The sequence below is a fragment of the Cricetulus griseus genome, chromosome 6, assembly GCF_003668045.3.
Source record: "Cricetulus griseus strain 17A/GY chromosome 6, alternate assembly CriGri-PICRH-1.0, whole genome shotgun sequence".
Taxonomy (NCBI): Eukaryota; Metazoa; Chordata; class Mammalia; order Rodentia; family Cricetidae; genus Cricetulus; species Cricetulus griseus.
The window spans coordinates 116,796,730-116,819,966 of record NC_048599.1 but is presented as its reverse complement, the minus strand read 5'-3'; the positions used below and the strand labels follow the sequence as shown (position 1 = coordinate 116,819,966).

At 39.7% G+C, this 23,237-nt stretch overlaps 1 protein-coding gene across 1 annotated transcript in view; it reads left to right on the top strand.

Moving 5' to 3' along the window:
- The window catches only part of Galnt5 (polypeptide N-acetylgalactosaminyltransferase 5), a 37,039-nt gene extending 13,802 nt beyond the window's left edge, over positions 1-23,237 (top strand). Inside the window, exons 2-10 of the mRNA XM_027420060.2 lie at positions 2,423-2,589; positions 4,896-5,015; positions 11,410-11,545; positions 12,106-12,225; positions 12,866-12,983; positions 14,261-14,584; positions 18,595-18,675; positions 21,105-21,266; positions 23,097-23,237. Of these exons, the coding sequence (XP_027275861.1) occupies positions 2,423-2,589; positions 4,896-5,015; positions 11,410-11,545; positions 12,106-12,225; positions 12,866-12,983; positions 14,261-14,584; positions 18,595-18,675; positions 21,105-21,266; positions 23,097-23,237 (1,369 nt within the window). The remainder of the gene's footprint in view (positions 1-2,422; positions 2,590-4,895; positions 5,016-11,409; positions 11,546-12,105; positions 12,226-12,865; positions 12,984-14,260; positions 14,585-18,594; positions 18,676-21,104; positions 21,267-23,096) is intronic.

The window sequence follows — 23,237 nt, the reverse complement described above, 5'->3', positions numbered from 1 at the left end:
TCTATCACCTGTGTGAACATAATGTCATCATGAGAAGATATTTGTCAAAATATGGGCACTGGAAGTGTTTCTCCTCATGGCTTACAGTAAGTGATGGGAAACTGGGTAAGTGGTAATGTGTGTGACAGACTGGTAGGAAATTTGGCTAAATTGTGTCACATAAAAATGTGCAGAGCTTGGAGGTGATGAACTTGGACATTTGTTAAGGAGAACAGCAAGCACAAATTTGAATGTGTGCCCTGGTAACTTATTTCTGCTCGAAACAAAATGTAAGAGAGGGTAGATAAATTAGGTGAAGCCTTGGAGCAGAAATCTGAGGTGTTACAGCAACCAGAGGTAATTAATATAATCCTTATGTAATAGTCAGGAATGCTTATACTTTATAGAAATTCCAATGCAGGTGTTATTTTTACAGAATAAGATTAATTTAGGCAGTCTGTTATTTTACATTAACAATAGCTTCAGATTAAGGCATCTGATTGAAATGTGTACTTTGACTTTCTAGCACCTGAAAATGTTCATTTCAGCCCCCAATGTTTTTTTTAAGCTTAATCAAATATTATGAGGGTACGAGTTAGTTTTATGTAAGAACCTATATCCCCACTAATGGGTCAATGACATGTGAGACATTCTTTTGTCTCTTGTTTTGTTTATGACAAAGATTCTCAATTTCTATGCAAACTTTCTGACTCTGTTTTCTGGGGCTGAAGGCTTGATGTATATTTTTTTCAAGGCCTTTTGGTTATTTGCTAACCAATCAATTTAGGAAAAGACTGAAATTATAGTCCATGGTGGCTTTGCTTGTAGTTTTCAAAAAGGCTCTGTGTCATGTATATATTTAAGCAAGAAAGGTTTTCAATCCCTGCTTTGTAGTTGTCGAATTAAAGTTCAAAGAAGTTATGCAATTTCTCCAAGCCAGTAATTAGGGATAAGTGATATGTGACAATATGTTTATTTGTTTCCCAAGCCACACTCTATTAGTGTGTAAAATCACGGTACCAATGAAACGAAAACTACATCATTTTACTTTCCCATGTATATTATAACCAGGTAAATGATGCTGGGTGAGTCATTGATCTTCTCATGCTTCATTTTGCAGCATTTAAAGAAGTATGTGATAATGCATTACATAATTGCATCTCAGGCAATTGCCATGGTATTGAATTAAATTACGTTCACAACAGTACTTTGACAACCATAAACAAAAAACAAGCAAATGTTGTTTGTTTAACTATGGAGCATTTGCTTTTATCTGTGTCTTATTCATTAAATAAACAAAACTGAGCCACAGTACTTAACAGAAGCTCCGGTTCTCACAAATGCTGCATCGACTGCTGACTATTTTTACTCTAAGGATTTAAGCTTCCATGGTTACTTCTAGAACTAGGGGGAACCAGAGTTTCAGTCCTAGATCTTGGACTTACTAACAACATAAACAAGAGCCAGTGTGTCCATGACTTCAGCTATTCATCTATTAAAAGGGGAAAGAGGTCTGAGACTTACATTGAAATAAGGCAGAGTATTTAAGTGTTTATTTACATGAATCACTAATTATGACATTCCTAGAGGAGGTATGTTAGTAGAATGGCAGATATAATTTGCAAGGTCCCACTAGTAGCTACCCTGTAACAGTGACACAGGCCAGAACAGAAAATGCCAGAATGAGGTAGCCTGAGCTGCAGAGTCGGTAGGAAACCACAGCCAGATGCAGCCCACCAAGCACCTGCTCCCTCTTAGCCTGGCTCTCATTTCTATGCCAGAAAAAATGACATCAAGTATGGCTACTCTGCAGTAATCACAGCAAGGGACTTCCAAATAGAGAAGTGGGAAAGAGTGCAATTATTTGGCACATACACATTGTACCATAAATACATTCATATGCTGAGTGGCGTGAAGGATATCTCTTTTGGCATTTGGCAGATGGCTATTTATACAGGCAATCATAAACTCCTTAGTAACACTAAATAACTCAGAATGCTCTCTTCTGGTATATAATTTAATAATGGTAGCAATAGCTACCGTTCAGCGAACCTGTGCCAGGAACTATGGTAGATAGTTTCTAGGCAGTTCATTGGATTCTGAAACTCTTAGAGAACCATCACCTTGCTTGGCAGATGTGAAAACCGGGGCACAGAAAGAAAAGGTAGGTTATTATTGAGATTCATATCTTGGTGGCAGGATTAAAGTAGACTCTAACCTCCCACAAAGCCCCTATCATTTTCACTTCAGTCTTGTACCTCCAAAGGAGGCATCATGTCTGTTAGTCATTGCAATAAATGCCATTGCTGAAGCATACAAGATGATCTAAGTACAAACATAAGCTGGTGTCAGATATTTATGTGTGTGTGTGTGTTCAGATTATTTAGGGCCCTTTGTGATCTCAGTGGTCGATCTCTTGAGTTGTGCTTATATTCTGGCCCAGGTGTGCAGAGCAGCTAGTTCACAATGACCTCCCCACCACCAGCATCATCATGTGCTTTGTAGATGAGGTGTGGTCTGCTCTCCTGAGGTCTGTGCACAGCATCCTCAACCGCTCTCCTCCACACCTCATCAAGGAGATTCTGCTGGTGGATGACTTCAGCACTAAAGGTAAGAAAACTGACTTGGGCTACTCCTGCGAAGGTAAAGCTTGATGGAAGGCCACAGTAGTTTGGGTGTAGAGGTTAATTTGATGAAGCTTAAGTAATTGTAAATGACAAATTATTGTTTCATGTGGAGCCATGAAAACATAAATCTAAGCATTGATCATATAATACTAATTGAGGCTAGAGACATGGCTCAGCAGTTAAGAGCACCAGCTGTTCTTCTACAGGACCAGGGTTCAATTCCTAGCACTGACAAGGCAATACAAAACTGTAACTGTAGTTCCAGGGGGATCCAACATCCTCTTCTGGCCTCAATAGGCACAACATGTGTGTGGTACACACACACAGGTGCAGACAAAACACCCATATACACCACAAATGCATCTTTAAGAATATCTCTGGTCATCCAGGGGTCTACTGTGCTGGATGTCTCAGCCATTCCCATTGTGACTCCTCTGTCTTGTAGGGATGTTTTTCAGTGATTTTAATGCTATCACTCCCTAAGATTGTCACTTGAGTCCAGAAGGTGATGAACAAGTCATATTTGATGAACTATAATGAATAAAGTCCACCTGTTAATATAATCATCTTTCTACTGTCAGTAGCTGAAGGTAAACTGTATGGAAAGCAAAGAAATAGACTCCCCTGGCTTCTTCAAAAGAGCAAGGAAGATCCCATGTGGGTTAAGCATGGAGAAGTCACATTTTCAAAGGATCAGAAAGATAATGGTTCTAGTGAAATCTGAAAGCAGAACCCTCCACAGTTTTTAAGGCCCCATTGTTTTTATTCTGCCCTTTACTTTACCAAATTACCTTTCTATATAGGAAGTCTCACAGGCCAATTGAAAACCACAATGTGAATTCCCAAATTTTCACCCATGTATTTTTAACTAGAAAGTACAGCAAATGAATGGTGATGTTAAGAAAGAACTGAACCTTGACCTGTAACCACAGTGATGTGCATGCATTCTTTTGGTTCTGTTATTGCTACCATAACCATAGTGAACTCAAGCAGCAATAAGATGCCAGAAGAAAACTGAAAATGCTAATAAGTGATCTTGATAGCATGCACACAAATAGTAGGCATCTACCAAGCAAGGAGAAACTATTGATGAGGTCTCTTTTTGATGAGTTTTGTATAAACCCTGAATCTTATACAGTTTCAGGGTCCTCTTTAAGAAACCCATACACACACAGCCAGGAGGTGGTGACACACACACCTTTAATCCCAACACTCAGGAAGCAGAGGCAGGCAAATTTCTCAGTTCAAGGCCTGCATGGTCCACATAGTGATTTCAAGACAACCAGGGCTACAAAAAGAAAACTTGTCTCAAAACAAGCATGCAAATAAAAAAGAAATGCTTACACACATGCATAAATTTAGTAGAAAATGAGCTGTAAATATATTCCAGAAAAACCAGATTTGGTGACATATACCTGTAATCTTAATACCTAGGGACAGAGGCAAGAGAATCAAGAGTTCAAACTCAGCCTGTGCTATATAGTGAAATCCAGTTTCAAAAAAGAAAAAATCTGAAAGCCATTTCTACCCAGGATAGCTGTCAAGCTGTCAATAGCTACAGAAGTAACAGTAAATATATCCTCAAACATCTCTAAAATGTTCTTTGGCTAGATCCCTCTATAGCCAACCAAAAAGCAAAGGTGCTTGAAGCAGATACCATGCAGTTGAAGCCCTAAGTCCTATTACCAAAGCTGGAGACCAGGACTGAACTTAGAATAACCAGGGATGCCCTTGTTTGCATGGCAGGGATTGTATAACTGGAAGTCCCAGACACATCTCAGGCTGGTTTCCTCAAGCTTTATGCCTATCGATCAGGGCTGCTTTCCTTCCCATGGAGAGAATTTTATGCCATGAAACTGCCCACAAATATACTCACTCAAACAGAGCAAGTCCTTCTCCAAAAATGGAGACCTTAGCAGCCTGTATAAACATGGCACTCTAGTTGTTGCTCTGCCCACTGCCCCTTTAATATACTCAATAAACCATTCATTATAGAAAAGTGAGAACAAGAATGGTAACTCCTAACCAACTATAACTGTGCTGCCTTCTTAGAAATTTTCAAAGTTGTACATGTGATTTAGGCTTCCATCTTGGATTTGAGAAATTAATCATTTTAGAATACTGAGCCCACATGGAATATTTTCAATATGATGACATCAAATAAAATTATGGCCCAAGAGGTACAGTTTGATAACTGGAATGACATAGTTTTGGATTTGACATTGAGGAGACACTGCTGGTAAACGTAGTTAATTAAATTATTCTGTGTTCACTCTTACCCTGATATAGACTACCTAAAAGATAATTTGGATAAATACATGTCTCAGTTTCCAAAAGTTCGGATTCTTCGCCTCAAAGAGAGGCATGGCTTGATCAGAGCGAGGCTGGCAGGGGCACAGAATGCAACAGGTAAGAAACTGCCCCACTTTTGTTTTCATCACAAGTTTCCTTTCATTTATGATATTTTCAAAAATACAGCATTTGAATTAATACAACCCAGAATGCACACATGTTTATCTCTTATGACTATTGATTTTTAGGCTTGTGAAAAGCATGTTTTGTCACAGACACACATACACACACACAGAGTCATGGATACACTAGCCATATGTTCTGTGCCTTGGAAAAGGAATTCACAGACACTATGACACCATGACATGACATACCTGAGTTTTCACTGAGCATTACTGAAAAAAAAAAAACAAGGATGTTCTCTTACATAAGCATCTCTCAATTGACACAGCCTCACACATTGCATTGCCATATTGTGTTATTTTTAAATTTCAGGAGATACATTTGTGCAATTGTTTTAAGTGCCTGAACCTACTTACCAGGCCAAGGTCACCTGATATGACTGTGAAGAATTAAATCAGGCTGGTTGGAGGGGCCACAGCACAAATGAGGCTATGACAATTTTATTGAGAGCAATCAGAATTTCTATACCTTTATCAGAAACAGAATATAATGGTAATTGTAGTTGCCAGGATATGGTGAAATTTACAAGTCATACAGGGTACACAACATTAATCTAATACCAGTTGTCTTATCAAGTTTTCATGCTTCCTTAACTTCTAAAAACATACAGAGAAACACAAAGTGGCCTGAATGCATCAGTGCCTAAGAGAGTGCATCAGTCTCTCAGGAACTGGAAGGCTCATTGTGCCCTAGAAGCCATGGACTCTAACCTGAAAAATCTATGATGCATGCCTCTCAAGGCAGCAAGGCCAAGGCAACTCCATGGTTCTTTGTGCAATTGACCATGTTCTGAATTTTCAGTCCTAGTGTTACCTATAGGATAAATGATTTGAGTGTGATTAATATATGATGACAGGTCACAGCATTTGCCCATTTCTTGTTTCTTCCTATACTGTCAGGCTGTCTCATTCTTGGTTATAATATGATATTGACAACTAGATCTCTCCTTTGGGGGTTGGAAATAACTTGTGGGTTAATCCTCTGCTTCTGAAGATTAACCTAATGCTCACGTATTTTACACAGTGATTGTGAATATACTGATGACCTTTCTAGAATCAGTAATTAGAATGAGAGCTTACAAAACAGCCTTTCTATAATTCTTCCTTTCTTAAGCTGCCTTCTGTGTGTAGTAGAGAGCCCTCCAAGACCAGGTCTCTTTCCCCTTCCCTTCTTCTCTCCTACCCTCTCTCTTTTCCTATCCTTTCCTAACCTTCTCTCCCCGTCAAATTCTCCTGTGACTCTGTTTCTGTGAAAATTCCATGTGAATATCTGACCATCATTCTTCTTAAGTGTTCAAATAGTTTAGAATTTAACCACTCTGGGCTAATTTAAACCTGAGATTTTTGTAACTGTATCCCTAAGTATTTGAAGACTTCAGAATTGTTTAATTCTCAGGTCCTCACTCTTTGTTTTTCTGAAGCTGCCTCTCTTTTTCCCAGATATTTCTGTGGTTCCAAAGAGCACTCCACCAATTTCCTTGTATCTTTGTAGTAGTGTTGTGGGGTGACTGGAAGGTGAATCTTTTATGTCAATGAATATTCTAGAAATGATAAAACATTCAGCATCAACTTTACATCTTTCTATGCCCCACAGTAATAGCAGATTTTGTAAATCAGATGTTACTCTATAGCCTCCATACCAAGTGACTTAATCCTTACAGTGCCTCTGTGAAACAGGTACAGTCATTGGGTAATTACCAGCATTCTCTCAAACTAATCAGGGTAGTGCATGCATCTGCACACAGACACCAGACTCCAGAGTCTGCATTCTCACCGGCTACCACTCTTTGATATGTGTAGGCACCACTCTACTCTGGAAGCCCTGGCATTGCTGGTCTCACCAGCTTGGAGAAAGTAAATTCTCATGCTGCTTGCTACAGTCTTATTTTCTTGTAACTAGACCTCCTAAATGTTCTTATCATCCCACAGGCTTGCTAAAATAAAACTCGATCTCTTTGTGTATTAGGCAGGATTCTTTAGAACAGAGGTGATAGACTGGATTATATATAGTATAGATTTATTGGAATGCCTTATACAATACAGTCTGGGTAGTTCAACAATGGCTGACTCACACAAAAGAGGCTGAGAACACAGTAGGTGCTCATTCCATGAGGCTGAGCATTCCAGTGGTCTCAGTCCATCACTGAAGGCCTAGACAATTCCTAGAGAGTAACTTGTTGTATTACTGTTCTGTCCTAAGGAGATGAAACCTGGAATCTACTCACCTCAGATAGGGAGCCCATAAAGATATCAACAAAATCCAATTTAGTGAACCAATGAGTTTTAACAGTTTTACTTACAGGTTTGGGGGTGAGAGATTACTTGTAGGAGCAGAAATGACTCACAGACAGCTGCCATCACCAAAGCTCACCTCAGCATGGGTGAGAGCTCACAAAAGCTAGGAACTTGGAGTGCACTGCACAGCCTGCAGGCAGTTCAAAAGGTTGTAGAGTGCCCTTTTGTGGTGTCTCCCTTGGTCTGAGCCTCTTCAAGGCACCTCAGCTGGTCTTTGTCTCTAGACAGTTCTATGGCCTTTGCTCCTTCCTGGTAAATGGGCTTGCCTAAGCATCTCCTCTCAGCAGCCTTCACTATTTGTAAACTTTGATAATGAAAGGGCCTAGTGAATTGGATCAGTTACAGGAACTTCCTGAAGGTATTTGAGCTGTTTAATTCCTGTCTTAGGGAACTTTCCTGCAGTATTTCCCCTCTCTTTAGAACACTCTTTTATTTCACTTCCTTGTGAAAATCTTCTCCTTAGACATTTCCCTTCAAGACAGAAGGGTTTATTTTTTTATTCTACTTTTTTATTTTTTCCACCTTTTTTTATTTGAATTAGAAACAAGATTGTTTTACATGTCACTCCCAGTTCCCACTCCCTCCCCTCCTCCCCTACCACTCCCCCTAGCTAAAACCCTACCTATCACATATCCTTTCAAGACAGAATGTTTTAATCTCAGAGGAAACTACTAGGCAAGACTGGCCTACAGTCCACATCAGAAATCAAAGAATCTGGGTTTGGTATTAAGAAATAAATGCAGTAGCTGTCACAGAGTAGATAAACTTGCCAGCAAGAGTGGAGAGATCAGGCATAAAACAAAGCTCTCTTCTTCCATTACTTTTATCTTGGTTGCCGCTGGAAGCAGATGTCCACGTGAGGGTCAGTCTTCCCACTTCAGTTAACTTGCTGAAGAAATTGCCTCACAGGTTGCCCAGCAGATTGCCTTTTGGGTGGTTTCTGATTCAGTCGACATCCAAGATTAACCATCACATTTTTTAATAGAAATTTTAAGTGAGTAACAATTGTATCACGACAAAGTTGGCATTATCGTGCTGTTTTTCTTAAAATTTGTATTTATTCTCATTTATTAATTATATTGCTAAGCATTACAGTCGGGGCCTTATGCATGCTTTAGCGCATGTGTTACTGGTGAGTTAGGTGCCCAGCAGTGACTTTACTTCTTTTACCATATGTCCATTGGACAGAATAATGTTTCATTATGAAATTTTTATAAATCTATATCATTTACATTGATTGTGCTTACTCCCCCATCATCCTAACCTGGCTGACTATGTTTGCAAATTAAGTGTCTTTCCAAGCTTAACTTCCTTAGTGAAGAACACCTATGAATAATGAAAGATTGCCATAGTTAAATAATTTAGGAAAGGAAGCTGGTATGTGGCTGAGGACTATTCACATGTACAAGCATTTGAGAGCAATGTGAGCCTGGCACTTTCAAACAGAGAAGGAGTTCATAGGTGCTGATGAGAACTGACCAGAGAAGAGAGGGGCAAGAAGTTCATTTGGAGGAGAAGAAAAAAGTGAAACTTCTGTACAGTTCTGTGTGTCAGGTAAGAACTGTTAGAAAATCAGTGAAGGTCAGCGGATAGAGAGCTAAATTGTCTGATTTGCATTTTAAAGGCCCAGGATGGCCTCCATATAGAAAATGGATATCAGAGAGATGAGAGAAGTAGAGAATTCAGTTGGGAGGCTATTACCTTGTTCTGGACCAGGGAGGATCAAAACCAGTTGGAGGAACAATCAGATTCATAATTTACATTGCACATGGAGGCTACAGAATACACCATCAGACAAGAAATAATGAGAGGGGAATTAGAGGAATAAAAAAAACACACGCTTGAACTGGAATCAGATGGATATTGATGTCATAACTGAATAACTGAGTTCTTACACAGCTCATGTTGACTTTAAAATGAAAATTAGACATCCATGTGGAGAAAGCTAATGAATACATCATGAAAATCATGCTCCTTACCAATGATATTTCTCCCAGCCTACACAGAAAGCAAAGCAATGACCTCCCAAATAGCCCAACTATTAGGCAGTGGTGTGGGAAGTTGGGTTCTCTTCAGGTGAGATTGGTTAGAAACAATAACAATTGCTTGCAATTCTCTTCACAAAATACTGTCTTTGAGTTTAGCAAACAAAATGTAAAAATTGAATTTGTGTCTCATATTCATAAGTACCCCTGAGAACATTGATTCAGAGTTGATGTAGTAAATGTCAAACCCTTTTGACAATGTTTATTTCTGTTAAGAAATAAACTTTAGGGAGCTGGAGAGATGGTTCAGAGGTTAAGAGCACTGACTGCTCTTCCAGAGGTCCTGAGTTGAATTTCCAGAAACCACATGATGGCTCACAACCATCTGCAATGAGACCTTCTGCCCTCTTCTGGTGTGCAAGCATACATGCAGGCAGAATACTATATAAATAATAAATAATTAAAATCATTTTTTAAAAAGAAATAAACTTTATATCACAATCCAGTCACATGTGTAAATTCATATGTAATCACAGAAGAAATTTCATCAAACAGCATGTGCAGTGAATTCTATCTTCCTCCCTGCATTAATGGGAAGTCCCACCAAAGTGATTGAATGCTTCCCTGAGGGTCATAGATCTCCATCTGGAAAACCCCAACTAGGTGCATCTTAATTGCTCACTACTTCTTAGTAAGAAATTTTGCTCAAGAAACTGAAAAGGACACTTTTGTCATCTCTAATTTTTGAAGGACTACCCCGTTGAAACTCAAATACAAACAAATTTAAGATTAATGTTGTAAGCGGTATATAAAATCAGGTTCATTTTAAAACTTAAGAAAATTGTATATACATATACATGTATATAACCAGGCCTCCTTATGTATAGGTGCTGCATTCATGGATTCAGCCAACTTTGGATTAAAAACATTGTGAAAAAATTCATTTGTACTAAACATACATAGACTGTTTTTTCTTCTCATTATTCCCCAAATAGTCTAGTCTGACAACTATTTCATAAGATTAGGTATCATAAGTAACACAGGGATGGTTTAAAGTATACAGAAAATACTACACTGTTATATACAAATAAGCAAGGTCAACACCTGAGAATGGTGTCATGAGGAAGCCTGGAACCAACGCCTTGTGGGTACTAAGGGATGCCTCTAATGATTTAACAGCAGAAGGTACCTTGGCAGGTTGGAGCCAAGGGGCATCACAAAGTCACATCATGCAACAGAGCTCCCATGAGAGGTTTATTGAGGGTGGAGGGGTGCAGAGGCAGCCTCTGAGCAAGGGTGGGAGGAAGAAAAAGAGTGGGGAGAGAAGGTACTCGCTTTTTTCGAGGTTGGCCATTTTTATTTTACTGCTATTGTTCATAAACCCCATCTCTATACAATCCAGCACACTAGTACTCAGCCCCAGAAAACAGCAAATTGTGTCAGGCTACCACCAAGATTGGGTTAAGTTACTCTAAATTTGAGTTTGAACAGTTTGTAAAAATAGAAGGCCATTTGTTAAAAGATTGAGCATCAGGGGAACCTTGGAAATATACCATAGGTCAAAGCACACACTTTGTTTGTGTATAACTTCAGTCTGCTCCCCATTTTCTCCTGCCTCTCAGCCTCTATGCATCAGCATGGTGCACAATTTTCATAGATGATCCTACCACAATTAGAAACACTACCAGGAGCCAGCTACGTAGGGAGCTGCTTGTTTTCTTATCTAGCAAATGCTGAGATTTTCTTTTAAAACAAAATATCTGAAAGTAGAGCAAAGGCATCCGTGGGTAGGAGAGTCTCCTCTTCCCCCAAATAAAATATAACATTCCACACTACATTTTCAGCAGGTGCTTCTTCCCTCAGGTCCTGGCAACAAATGAATGAGAATATTAATGAGGTAAGATCTGGGCCAGGTGGAGAGTGAATGCAGATTTGGATCCCCATCATGAGCTATGTAATGAATTGTTTCATAGTATTATGTGGCATTTGCTGTATCACACTGCATTTTCCAGTGTTGTTTTTTTTTTCTTTTTTTTTTTTTCTCTACAGGTGATGTGTTGACATTCCTAGACTCTCATGTGGAATGCAATGTGGGCTGGTTGGAGCCACTCCTAGAAAGAGTTTATTTAAATAGAAAGAAAGTGGCCTGTCCAGTAATTGAAGTCATCAATGACAAGGACATGAGGTAACACCACCACATCCTGACACTGGAAAGCAGCAGAGAGTGCTGGTCCTCATATGTGCTGTGTTAAAACCAAAGAAGTGTGGCCTTCTTATCCAAGTAGGGGGAGACTCATGAGAGATAGCTTGCAATCAGAACCTATCAATTCAGTAGCCTATTTGGTCAGTACACCATTTTTTCTGTTAATAAATCAAAATGATCATTATCAATTTCATCCCCTTTGATAGTTGAACTCCCAAATGTTTATTTTTCTCAGGTTTCTAGTCATACCCTTTTTGGAAACTCTGTCTGTTCTCCAAAGTTATCATTTCTTCCTCTAAAATGGCCATTATATGAGTGAGAGATGAGTGTAAGGTGAAAACAAGCAATCGAGCCAGCTAAGCACCAGTGCAAATCATATCCACAAGCTCCTCTGAACAGATGCTAAGAGGTGGTGGTGTAGAACCGCACGTATTAGCATCCACCTCACACCCGAACCTGACATTAAACTGTGTTAGTGAATTCCATGGAGACAGGTAAGCGTAGCATTTGCAATTTTATTTGTTTTGTTTGTCCTGCATTAGTTACATGACAGTGGACAACTTTCAAAGAGGTGTCTTCACATGGCCCATGAACTTTGGCTGGAGAACAATTCCTCCAGATGTTGTTGCAAAAAGTGGAATTAAAGAAACTGACATAATAAGGTAAGTGTGTGAAACCGAAGACTAGACAGCAGTGAAAAGTTTTTGTACAGACAGAAAACATTTTTTAAAAAAGTTATACTCTATCTTCTGAAAACCAGCAAGACTTATAGGTACCAACTAGACATGATGGTACATATGTGTAATCTCAGTATTTAGGAGGCAGAAGCAGGAGGGTAGCACGTTTAAGAGCAGCCTAGGCTACAGTAATGAGCACATGTCTCAAAAAGATTATAATTCTATATAAGACCTTATCAAAGCTAACAAAGTTTCCTGAGAAGTTAGCTTGCCATGTTCTACCCCCAAATTCAATTTGAAATGCACCTGATGTAGCCCTGACACAGGAATCTATGATAACTCAGAACCTAATGGACAGATAAGAATCCTAACCCCACCCATGTCTTCACAAACTCTAATTAAGTTCAGATCTCCCCCTCCCCCCTCCCATCCCCCTACCATCCCACCCCTACCCCCACTCTCCACAACCAGAATCTTTTCTCTAAAGCCAAGCTACAGGCTTCATCCCAAGACCTCCCTGAACCTATCCAGAAATGCCTCTAAACTACCACACAGACACAGAGGACCCACTCTAGAAGTTAAGTTGCATGGGACAAAAGTGTAACACAATCCCTTCTTTTTGTAGGTGCCCAGTCATGGCAGGTGGATTATTTTCCATTGATAAAAGTTACTTTTATGAACTTGGAACTTATGATCCTGGTCTGGACGTCTGGGGAGGAGAAAATATGGAGCTGTCATTCAAGGTATTCGATACTGTTTCTTTTCTTTCTTTTTTCTTTTTTACAGTTCAAAGTTCATCATTCTAGGGGCAGGGACGATGGCTCAGTTGCTAAAGAGATTGTCACACAAACATGAGAGCCTAAGTTCAGAAAGCCACAGTGCATATCTGCAATTCCAGCTACTCTTATTCAGTGGGTTCCACTTTCAGTGAGAGAAACTGTCTCAAAAGTTAAGATGGAGAGCAATTGAGGAAGATACCTTCTGATGACCTCTGACCTCAGCATACAAGTAAACACTCTTATACGAGCATCACAACATATAGACACAAAAATACACGTAAGTGTTTATCATTCCCAAGTGGCTTCACTTTACAAATACAATCACATATGTGACTGCAACCAAGAAGAAACTTCACCATAGCACAGTTTCGATGGATTGAGTGTTTCATTTCCCAGACTTAATTTGGGAGAATCGGCCACTGTTGTAAAACTATTAGAATTAATATTTAACGACAGTGTTTCTATGTCTAATTATGGGGAAGTTACTTTTTTTCTTTTCTTCACAAAAGCTATGGAATTCATACTTACTACAAATTGCTTTGGGATTCATCTGTGACATACAGTGACTCTCTTGGAATAGCTCTCTGATGCATTGGAAGCAGTGCAAATATCTGCAAAGTGGTGATCTTGAGAATACAAATAACAAAAATATCTCTCCAGTGCAGCCACCATCAAGCCAACTGTGTGGCACAATGTAACATCTTTGAAGACTGTGTGCAGTGACTTAGTTATCATTGACTCATGCCCAAGAAAGCCTTAGAAAGAACAATAGAACACCAATACCTGCTTCCTTATGTGGCTGGCTGGTCTGTGTTCAAATGGGTATAAGTTTGGAGAATCTGGCCAAGAATAGTTTTGAGTTGGATACCACAAACCTACAGGTCTCCCAAAGAAGGAGGTAAACAAATGGACATCCATAACCTCCTCCTGATCCAACCCAAAAAAGAACATATGTGACATATTGTATATACTGGCATTCTATAAAGAGTTCTTTGGAAAAGAGATAAAGAGAAATTTTACATAGATGGCTTGGAAGAGGAAATGAAAGTGGTCCACCATACATGAGACTAAATAAACCTACTGAGTTTTCTTTTCTATTGTCTAAATGTTTCTAAGTTGGAAATAAATACTACTTTTAGCAGGAAGATGAGTGTCTTCAGATAGAACTGTGGCATTATTACTTGCCTATGATTTGTGAATGACCATTTGATAATTGGTGCTTTTCACTGACTCATTCCCAGGTCTGGATGTGTGGTGGTGAAATCGAGATCATTCCCTGCTCCAGAGTGGGCCACATATTCCGAAATGACAATCCATATTCCTTCCCCAAAGACCGCATGAAGACAGTGGAACGGAATCTGGTGCGGGTAGCTGAGGTCTGGCTTGATGAGTACAAAGAACTCTTCTATGGCCATGGGGATCACCTCATAGACCAAGGGTTGGATGTGGGCAACCTCACCCAGCAAAGGGAGTTGCGGAAGAGACTGAAATGCAAAAGTTTCAAATGGTACTTGGAAAATGTCTTTCCTGATTTGAAGGCTCCAGTTGTGAGAGCTAGTGGGGTGGTAAGTCAACGTGGTCACTCAAAAATCTTCCTTTGCAAAAACAACACATAAACTCTGTCAAAGCGTTTAGAAAAGAATGAAGTAATATACTTTAAGCAACAGGCATGAATGTCACTGAGGCAAAATATAAATGGGAGTTTTTAGAGGTGAATCTGAGAAAGTCTAGTATATGGCTGTCATGCTGACATAACTAAATATCACTTTAGGATATAGGCATCATTCTTATTTTGGAAGCTGACATTGAACGGAGGACAGGGACGCTAAGTATGTAAAGTATGAATAAAGAATATGCTGGCTTTTGTAAAGGAACAGGCCAGGAGTGTGGACTCCTTTGAAATACATGCTATCAAGAAATCCTCTAGAATATTTGAAGCAAGGCCTGAGACACAGTGCCTACTTAGCCCTGAGGTGGAGGCTCAGCTCCTACACAACTCAGGGCAGGCTGGAGACAGCCAAGATATGGAGAGGTGAATGTTATTGTCAGGGTATAAATGGAGAAATGTAGGTGGAGAATTGTAGGTAGAGAATCGAGAGTTGGTTCATGTGGGTCCTTGTGGGTAGTTCTCTTCCTTTACTTCCTTCTTTCATAAATGGGGTTAGCTAATGATAATACCAGCTTTAATTTGGGTTTTTGAAAAGGTTTCTTGAGAGGTTGAAAATAATAAAAAACATTTAAGGCACTGAGGGAGGTCTCACAAAGGACAAATAGTTTGAATGTGGCCTGGTGCAAGAAACTTTGAGAAGTTGAGACTCTGGGTCAAGGCCTTGAGTCCACCCAGGAGTGCAGCTTCCTGTGGTGGCCTCTGATTGGAGCTCATTCAAACATTTTTGCTTAGTCCCTTATGCCACTTTTCATATTTATTTATAAATATTCCCAGTGGTCTTTTATTCCCACTCATAGCCCCTGCCCCTTTGGGTACAGGAACATCTCTAACTTGCCTTTCAGTATGTCTGTTTTTTCAGAACATCCATCTCTGGATCTTTCTAGGAAACAGATGTATAAAACAGTCCCTCTCCCAGAGTGCCATATCCCCAGATAAAAAGACTTAATAAAAACGATGCTGTTATTTTCACCAGGGAAATCAAAGGAGGGTAGCAAAAAACAGGAAAGCAGTCTGAACATTTGTTCTGATTTTATAAAATTTAATTGATAAATACACTAGACCTGGTTTATGTGTAGCAAAGTGTTGTGTATAGTTCACAGGAGAACAGCAGGATTTGGGGTAGGTCAAAGTAGATCTCAGGTATTTTAGATAACTAACCAGGAAGAGCAACTTGACCTTAGACACATTAAACATGCCACTGACATGTTTAAATTCCATCCTCCCAACAAGGGTGGCCACAGAAGGATCCTTGAATTTCTCTCTAGAATCTCAGCGGCCGCATTACTGAACTCTAGCCACCAGAGGGCGCAATCAAACAACCTTTTGAGTCCCCTATTAGTTGCCACTATCTTTTGCAAAGCTCGCCTCAAAAAAAAAAGAAAGAAAAGAAAAGAAAAGAAAAGAAAAGAAAAGCGAACACAAATGCCTGCGCAGTAATAAATCAAAATGTTTCGCATGCATTTCAAAGCGACCTCAGCAAACCCTTTTCTTCTATTTCCATTCTTTGCTGCCTCATATAGACATCACTGAATTTTGTTTTTTTTTTCTGATTAATACCAAATATAATTCAATAGACCATGATAGTTAGGAAAAGTTGCAAGACCATAAAATCCTTTTTTTTTCTTGCTTCATAATTTCTCATCATTCAACCTTCACATTAGAAATTTAAGTCCAATGAAAGCTTTTGGTTGTAGGCAATTTCTCATAGTCAACAATATTTATAATCAATAAATAGCCTCAATAATACACCTAAGATTTAACAATTAAGTAATTAAATGTGGGAGATCTCCACCTTTGACATTGGGAAAATGAAATAATTCAGCACAGAAAGTATTACAATACATTACTATTTATTATTATTATTATTACATAGAAATGATTTGCATGAAGGATCCAGGAGAAGAAATTTTTGCTCATGCTCCAGTGCCTTCCAACGCTTGCAGGAAGGAACTGTTTGAAATAAAATAAAATGAAACAACATAAATAAAATAAAACAACAACAAGAAAATCATCTTAACTAAGCTTTCCTAAACACTGTCCGGGTAATGTTAGATGTAGACCTGGGAAAGGAAACACTGTATGTCCTGAGTGCAGGCTGTGTGCTCTGGCATGGAAGGCTCGCAGGAGTTCCAGGGGAAGGCAACTTGCTCAGTTGTGCTGGAGCCAGAGTTGGCCAGACTTATTTTATAGTGGGATAATTTCTGAATGATCCATGAGGACATGGGACTTGCTTCCCTGATAGAATCCAAAGATCAATGAGGGTTTCCGTTTCTTTCTGAGAACTCCAGAATCGCTCTACCCTCTGCGAGTCTGTTCATGCTCCCTGAACTTAGAGGGCTATTGCGTCTTTTCTTCAAGCTGCCACTGCTCAGACCTGCTGATGGTGGATGTGCCCATATTTGCCGTTTGAAGCTGTAAATGGAGCATGTGGGAGTTTGTTTGTTTGTTTGTTTTTCGGAGATCTGTCCTTCTAGAATTGCTTTGTGTGCCCCCCGCAGCCCCCAGCCCCGAGTCAGACACCTTAGAAATAACCAACCAACGGCGGACGTTTGCTTATATTCCCTGAAGGTCAGTGAGGGTTCCTAGCTCAAGCATGTAGGTATATTTTTATTTCAAATCCAAATGTGGCTTCAGATTCTCAGAGAGAATCTAGCAGCTTTGTTATGTCCCTGTTCTAGTAGATAAACTCTTTTTCTTAGTACCCACTGGCCACGGGTCAGTTTAGGTTTAGAAGAGCTCAGTCCCAACTCTCTGACTGGTACATGCCCACGTCTCACACTCCCCCCGCCCCATGTTTCGGTGAGGGCATTCCTCCTACTTAACAGATTGTAGTTATCCTTCTCCAGGCTTCCTTCTGCATTCTCTGACTCCTTGAACTCCTGCCTACTTATCTTCAAGCTAAGGCGCACATCCACAAGAAGACACTAACCCACTACAGAGCCTGTTACAAAATCTGGTGATCCTGTGGCCAACATGCCCTCCGTTGTTAACAGCACCCTGCAACAGGAGTTCTGTATTGGGCCCCATAAAAACTGAAGGAGCACAAACATCATCACCACCTCCCAAGCTTAGCAGGTTTTCATGGAACATGTATAATTTCTCCTCTACACAGCACCTCCAGCAAATTGAAAAGCCTAAATTGGATTATTAACCTACCATCCTGTTAGCCTTGCCCTGAATGTCAGAGGTCAAGGGAATCAACAGTCTCTGCAGTAGACGGTGACTGACACAAAGTTTCCTCTATATTTGACCCTGTAAATTCATTCAAAACCGGAGTCTGCCAGGAAGGGCCTTTATGCTTGGCTCTGCTTTAGTTTTCCGTGACTTCCCTGTAATGAGTTGTAGCTTGACTGAGTCATTAGGAAGAGTGTGACAGGGAATAGGCTGGCTAGAGTCTACTGTTCTCCGAAGGACTCAATTTATCTAGGAGTCAGTGCCTAAGCGATCAGATCACTGTGTGTGTGTGTGTATGGGGGGGGTCAGCCAAGGAGCACAGCCCATCACTCTTGACACTGGAGGTGTGTGTACTGACTTTTAAAATATACACTGAAATAAATTCAAGTGGGACAAAACAAATCCCCATCTTCCTATACCACCGTTTTCCTATATCAACTTTTGCTCCCTTTCATTCAACATTCCAGGAAAGAGTTAATAAGAAGCGAATGTTCATTGCCACTGTGGCTGAATCACAGGCTTAGGTTGACAGATTGAAGCTGTGCTGTGACAGGATCACTGTGTCTCTTCTAGAGCTTCGACCAAGACAGTCATCTACTGCAAACTTTGGCTAATCTATGAATTAGCCAACCTTATGGCTGTCTACCCTCTGTTTTCTAAATGTGTCTGAATGCTCTGTTATGCATTAAGATGTATTTGTTGTTAATGAGCATTTTGTATTCTGCTTCTTAGCTTGTTAATGTGGCCTTGGGCAAGTGCGTTTCCATTGAAAATACCACAGCCACACTGGAAGACTGTGATGGGAGCAGCCAGGTAGGCTCTGCTTGGGTTCTCCGTCTCTCAGTAGTTAGTGGACAGGAATAGTGACTGAAATGCTGTTGCTTACTTGACAAATGACCTCTGTCCAGGAGAAAGCATAGATCTCTAAATGTCAATGGTCTAGTGTAAGGAAGTGCCACTAAACAGAGAAGCAACATAAGGGAAGGAACTGTTGGCGTTGAAGTCATTGCTCCAAGATGGATTTAGTCTTGACTTGCAAAACTGGCTTAACTTACACAAAATCTTAAACCTTTGCAAGTGGCAGCGAAGATGTTGTTTATCTCTAAAACTGAAATGAATTGGCAACACTCTAGAGGCTGGTAAGCACTACCTAATGCTTGGTACTCTGTAAATGGTGGTTATACTGATAAAGACAAAATGCCTAATGTATAGCTGGCAACATGGATCAGTGGGTAAGGGTGCTTACTACACAAGCCTGTCAATGTGAGTTCAATCCCCAAAACCCACATGAAGGTGTACAGAAAGAACTTCCACATTACTCCTCTGACCTCTACAGAGCATCTGTGACATGGATGCCTACATATAAGTATCACACATGCACATGCACACAACAATGGTAATGAAGTTTACCCGGGCGGAGGTGACACATGCCTTTAATATCACCACTCGGGAGGTAGAGACAGGCAGATCTCTGTGAGTTTGAAGCCAGCCTGGTCTATAGAGCTAATTCCAGAACAGCTGTTCTGGACTGTTACCCAGAGGAACCCTGTCTTGAAAACATGTAAATAAATAGATAGATGATAGATAGATAGATAGATAGATAGATAGATCTTAGAGTTTATCAAGAGATAAAGTAGAAACCATGTTTCCAAACAGCCATCCTAAGGAACCCAGTTTATTCTCTAATTACATTCCTCTCCCCAACTTTTTTCTTCCTCTGATATCTTAAGGGACTGATAGACATCCCCTAAACTACAATCCTTGATGAAAAATATTTTAACAACATAACCACAAAATCAGAGGACAGAGGATAGGAGAGGGAGTTGGGCCAGGAAAATCCAAGTGACTATACCTCCCTCTCCAGCATCTGCACCCCAGATAAGAATGGTACCTGCTTTGGATGCTAAATAGGACTGACAAGAAGACTTATTCATGTGCACAAACCAGCCCCCGGATTGCAGATCACACATTTGTAGAAAGATCATTTTGTGATGGTGGTCTCAGCTTGCTGTCTTACTTCTTTGACCTGACTTAAGCACTGTGGCTTGTACTTTCAAGTGCATCCCATTTCTACATCTTAGTCCCAAACTGGCCCTAGAATAGAAGACAGGTCTGTCAGTATAATTCTTCTGTGTATTGTGAATCTGGAGCCAAGAAAACATGTTTAAAATTAGGAAAGAGATGAAATGATAAGCTTAAGGAGTCAACTGAAAGGAATGGCATTTGCTTGTTAACAATTCTCAATGAAGATAGCCATAAAGCATAGAAAACAACTGCAGAATTAGTCTAAAATTTATGAAAATATTCAATAATCTAATCTTGTAAAACTATCACTGTAGGAAATTAGCATACCTGTAAAATCAGTATTTCACCAGAAACTCAAGCTTAAATACCAATGAGTTGGGAAGGCAAGACCAAAATATGAGTAATGGAGTCACTGCCTTCCAAGAACCTCCATCACACTTTGGCCCTGTTGCTCCTTCTGGGTTTCTCTTACTAGTGGTTTGCTTGGATGATAACAAGGACAGGAATGTAGACAAAGTTAATTTGGTAGTGGCAGAACCAATAAGGTTTATTACCTGACTTGTATTCATCTAAGACACTCAGAAGAAATGAAATAGTAATCTTTACCCTCAATCCCTGTCCCTTACTTCACCTAGAAGTCTTAGGTTTTACTTTTAAACCCAACCTAAGGTGATACTCAGCTTATCTTAGTAACTGCATGGCCTCCCTTTCTGTTGTCTGTCCTTGGTTCTCAGACATTGATATGCCTACAAATCACCTTGGGAGTTTGTTAGGGTAGACTCTGACTCACTGGGTCCATGATGGGGCTGAGATCCAGCATTTCTGGGTGACACGACATTGGTTCAGGGACTGCACTTCAAGTGGCAAGATTTGCCACCATTTCTTTAATATAACATAAAAATCTAAATTAAATCCCAACTTAAAGCCAGCCATGATGACACAGCCCTGTAATTCTAGATGTCAGGGAGGATGAGGCAAGAGAACCACAATTTTAGTGCTTCCCTGGGCTCCAGAACTAGACACCTGAAAATCATTACTGAAGCCAATAGAGATAGTCTTGTTATCCAATGTAACAATGAGAAATATGACAGTGGACAGGTTAAATAATAGACACACTCATAAGATCATGGTATCACCTATTGCCAATAAAAGTCTTTGCCAAATCCCCTGCCTCTGCTTGCTATCTGAATGCCCTTTCCTGTGCCTATTCTCTACAGCTTCAACAGTTTAATTATACCTGGATAAGACTTATTAAGCATGGAGACTGGTGCATGGCAGCCATCCCTGATAAAGGATCCCTGAGATTCCACCCATGTGATAACAGAGACAACAGGCTCAAGTGGCTGCACAAATCCACATCAGGCTTTCACCTAGAACTGGTAAGCAAAAGATTTGTGCAATCCCTTTACCACAGAGTCAACTTTCAGTCAAAGGGGACATAAAACTTTGATTATCAGCCTCTTCAGCAGGAAGCCTTAAGTGCCAAGGCCTTATGCCTTTCAGTCTTCTTGAGATAGATGTGTCTTGATGGTCACAGATGTGGGTAGCCTATACTGACTTTCTTTCTGTCTCTTTCTCTCTTTTCTTTTTCCTTTTTCTTTTGACAATTCTTATACAAATCCTCTTAAGTCCCTGGATTAACTGACTATCATTTTAGAAAAAGACCTTAAAACAAAAGTTCTCAACCTATGGGTCTTCTCCCCTTGAACCCAAGACCATCAGAAAACATGGATATTTACATTATGATTCATAACAGTAGCAAAATCACAGTTATCAAGTAGCAACAAAATAATTTTAAGGCTGGGGTCACCACAACATGAGAAACTATATTAAAGGGTCACAGCATTAATAAGGTTGGAAACCACTACTTTAGATAATTAAGATGTCTAAATCCATCATAGTTTGGCCTTGTTGTTTGGGGCCTTTGGTGAGGCAACACATCACAGAAAGAACACAGGTTTGAACATGGCTCAGTTCATGGCCTGGAAGTAAAGGAGAGTAGTAAAAACACAAAGTCCTTATCACAGACATTTTACCAATGGGTCCCTAGTAAGCCTTACCTCTCAAAGATTTCACCAACCCCTTTCACCCTGGGGACCAAGTAACACATCAGTTGTCAGGGGAGGGGTGGCATTCAAGACACAACTCTAGCAGTTCCTGGGATATCTAAGTCTTAAAGAAGAAAAATGGAGAGAGACTATGCATAAAGGGAATCTCTTTCTTTTTAGCATTTGACTCTAGATAACAATGCCATACTGCTAAATTTGCATTGTAAAGTGCTCCCTAAGTCAGTCCTCCCCTGATACTCTGGACTTTGCCTCTAAGTGTTGGAGTTGGAGCAAAGCATAGGAAGCCTCTATCGCTGGTCCCTATGTCTCTTCAGTTGGGGAGGAAGTGGTTTAGTCACCTCTGTCATTCATCACAGAATATTGAAGACAATGCTCAATGATTTGTTTCCAGGAAACCTACTTTGAATGACCTTAAATATGCAAGCATCATATTTCCAAGGTTCTGTAATGGTCATAATAGCATGGCAGTATCCCCTGTTTGGGTTAAAAAATAACTATTAAAATAGATCATCAATAACTAAAATGGTCATGATAACATCTATGGAAAATTGAGATTTATGATTAAAAATTATAAAGCCATGCTTGGTTCTAAGTAGATTATCTCTCACTTTTAACAAATAATGAACAACATTAAGGTCATCTAAAATACCTTTGTCTTGTTTTAACTAAATATGGATATTTTGCATTCTATATTTTCAGAAATTAGGTAGACTGATCACAAACTAAATATGCCATTTCTAACATTTGCTAATGTACATGAACATTCTCAGATGTGAGCTGGGTTAATAAGTTAACAAACTTGCTTCCTGTCATACTACATGACTTTTGCTTTGCCATCATCAGTGAAGTATTCACCTAATGTATTAAATGCCAACTGGATTTTTCATTTAAATAATATAGTTATCAGCCATATCACTAGGAAAAAGATGACTGTTTTCTTCTTGCAGAATTAAATCTTAAAGCTAGAAAAGCTAGATCCATTAGTTTGAGACAGAGACAAATTTGATGTTTTCCAAACCTTGTGCTTATGTCACTAATTTAATTCAGAGTTCCTGGGGGAATGAAAATAGAATTTGCTTATTATATCTTCATATGTCAAGTTTAGTCACTAGCTCATTCCCATATCCTCTTTTTCTTCAGGTGGATCACATTGTTTTTGAAAACTATCAGCAATTGTTATGCATGGAAGGGGATTTTTCTCAGAAGACCCTTAAAGTGGCCACTTGTAACCCAGTGAAACCATACCAAAAGTGGAAATTTGAAAACTACTATGAAGGCTAA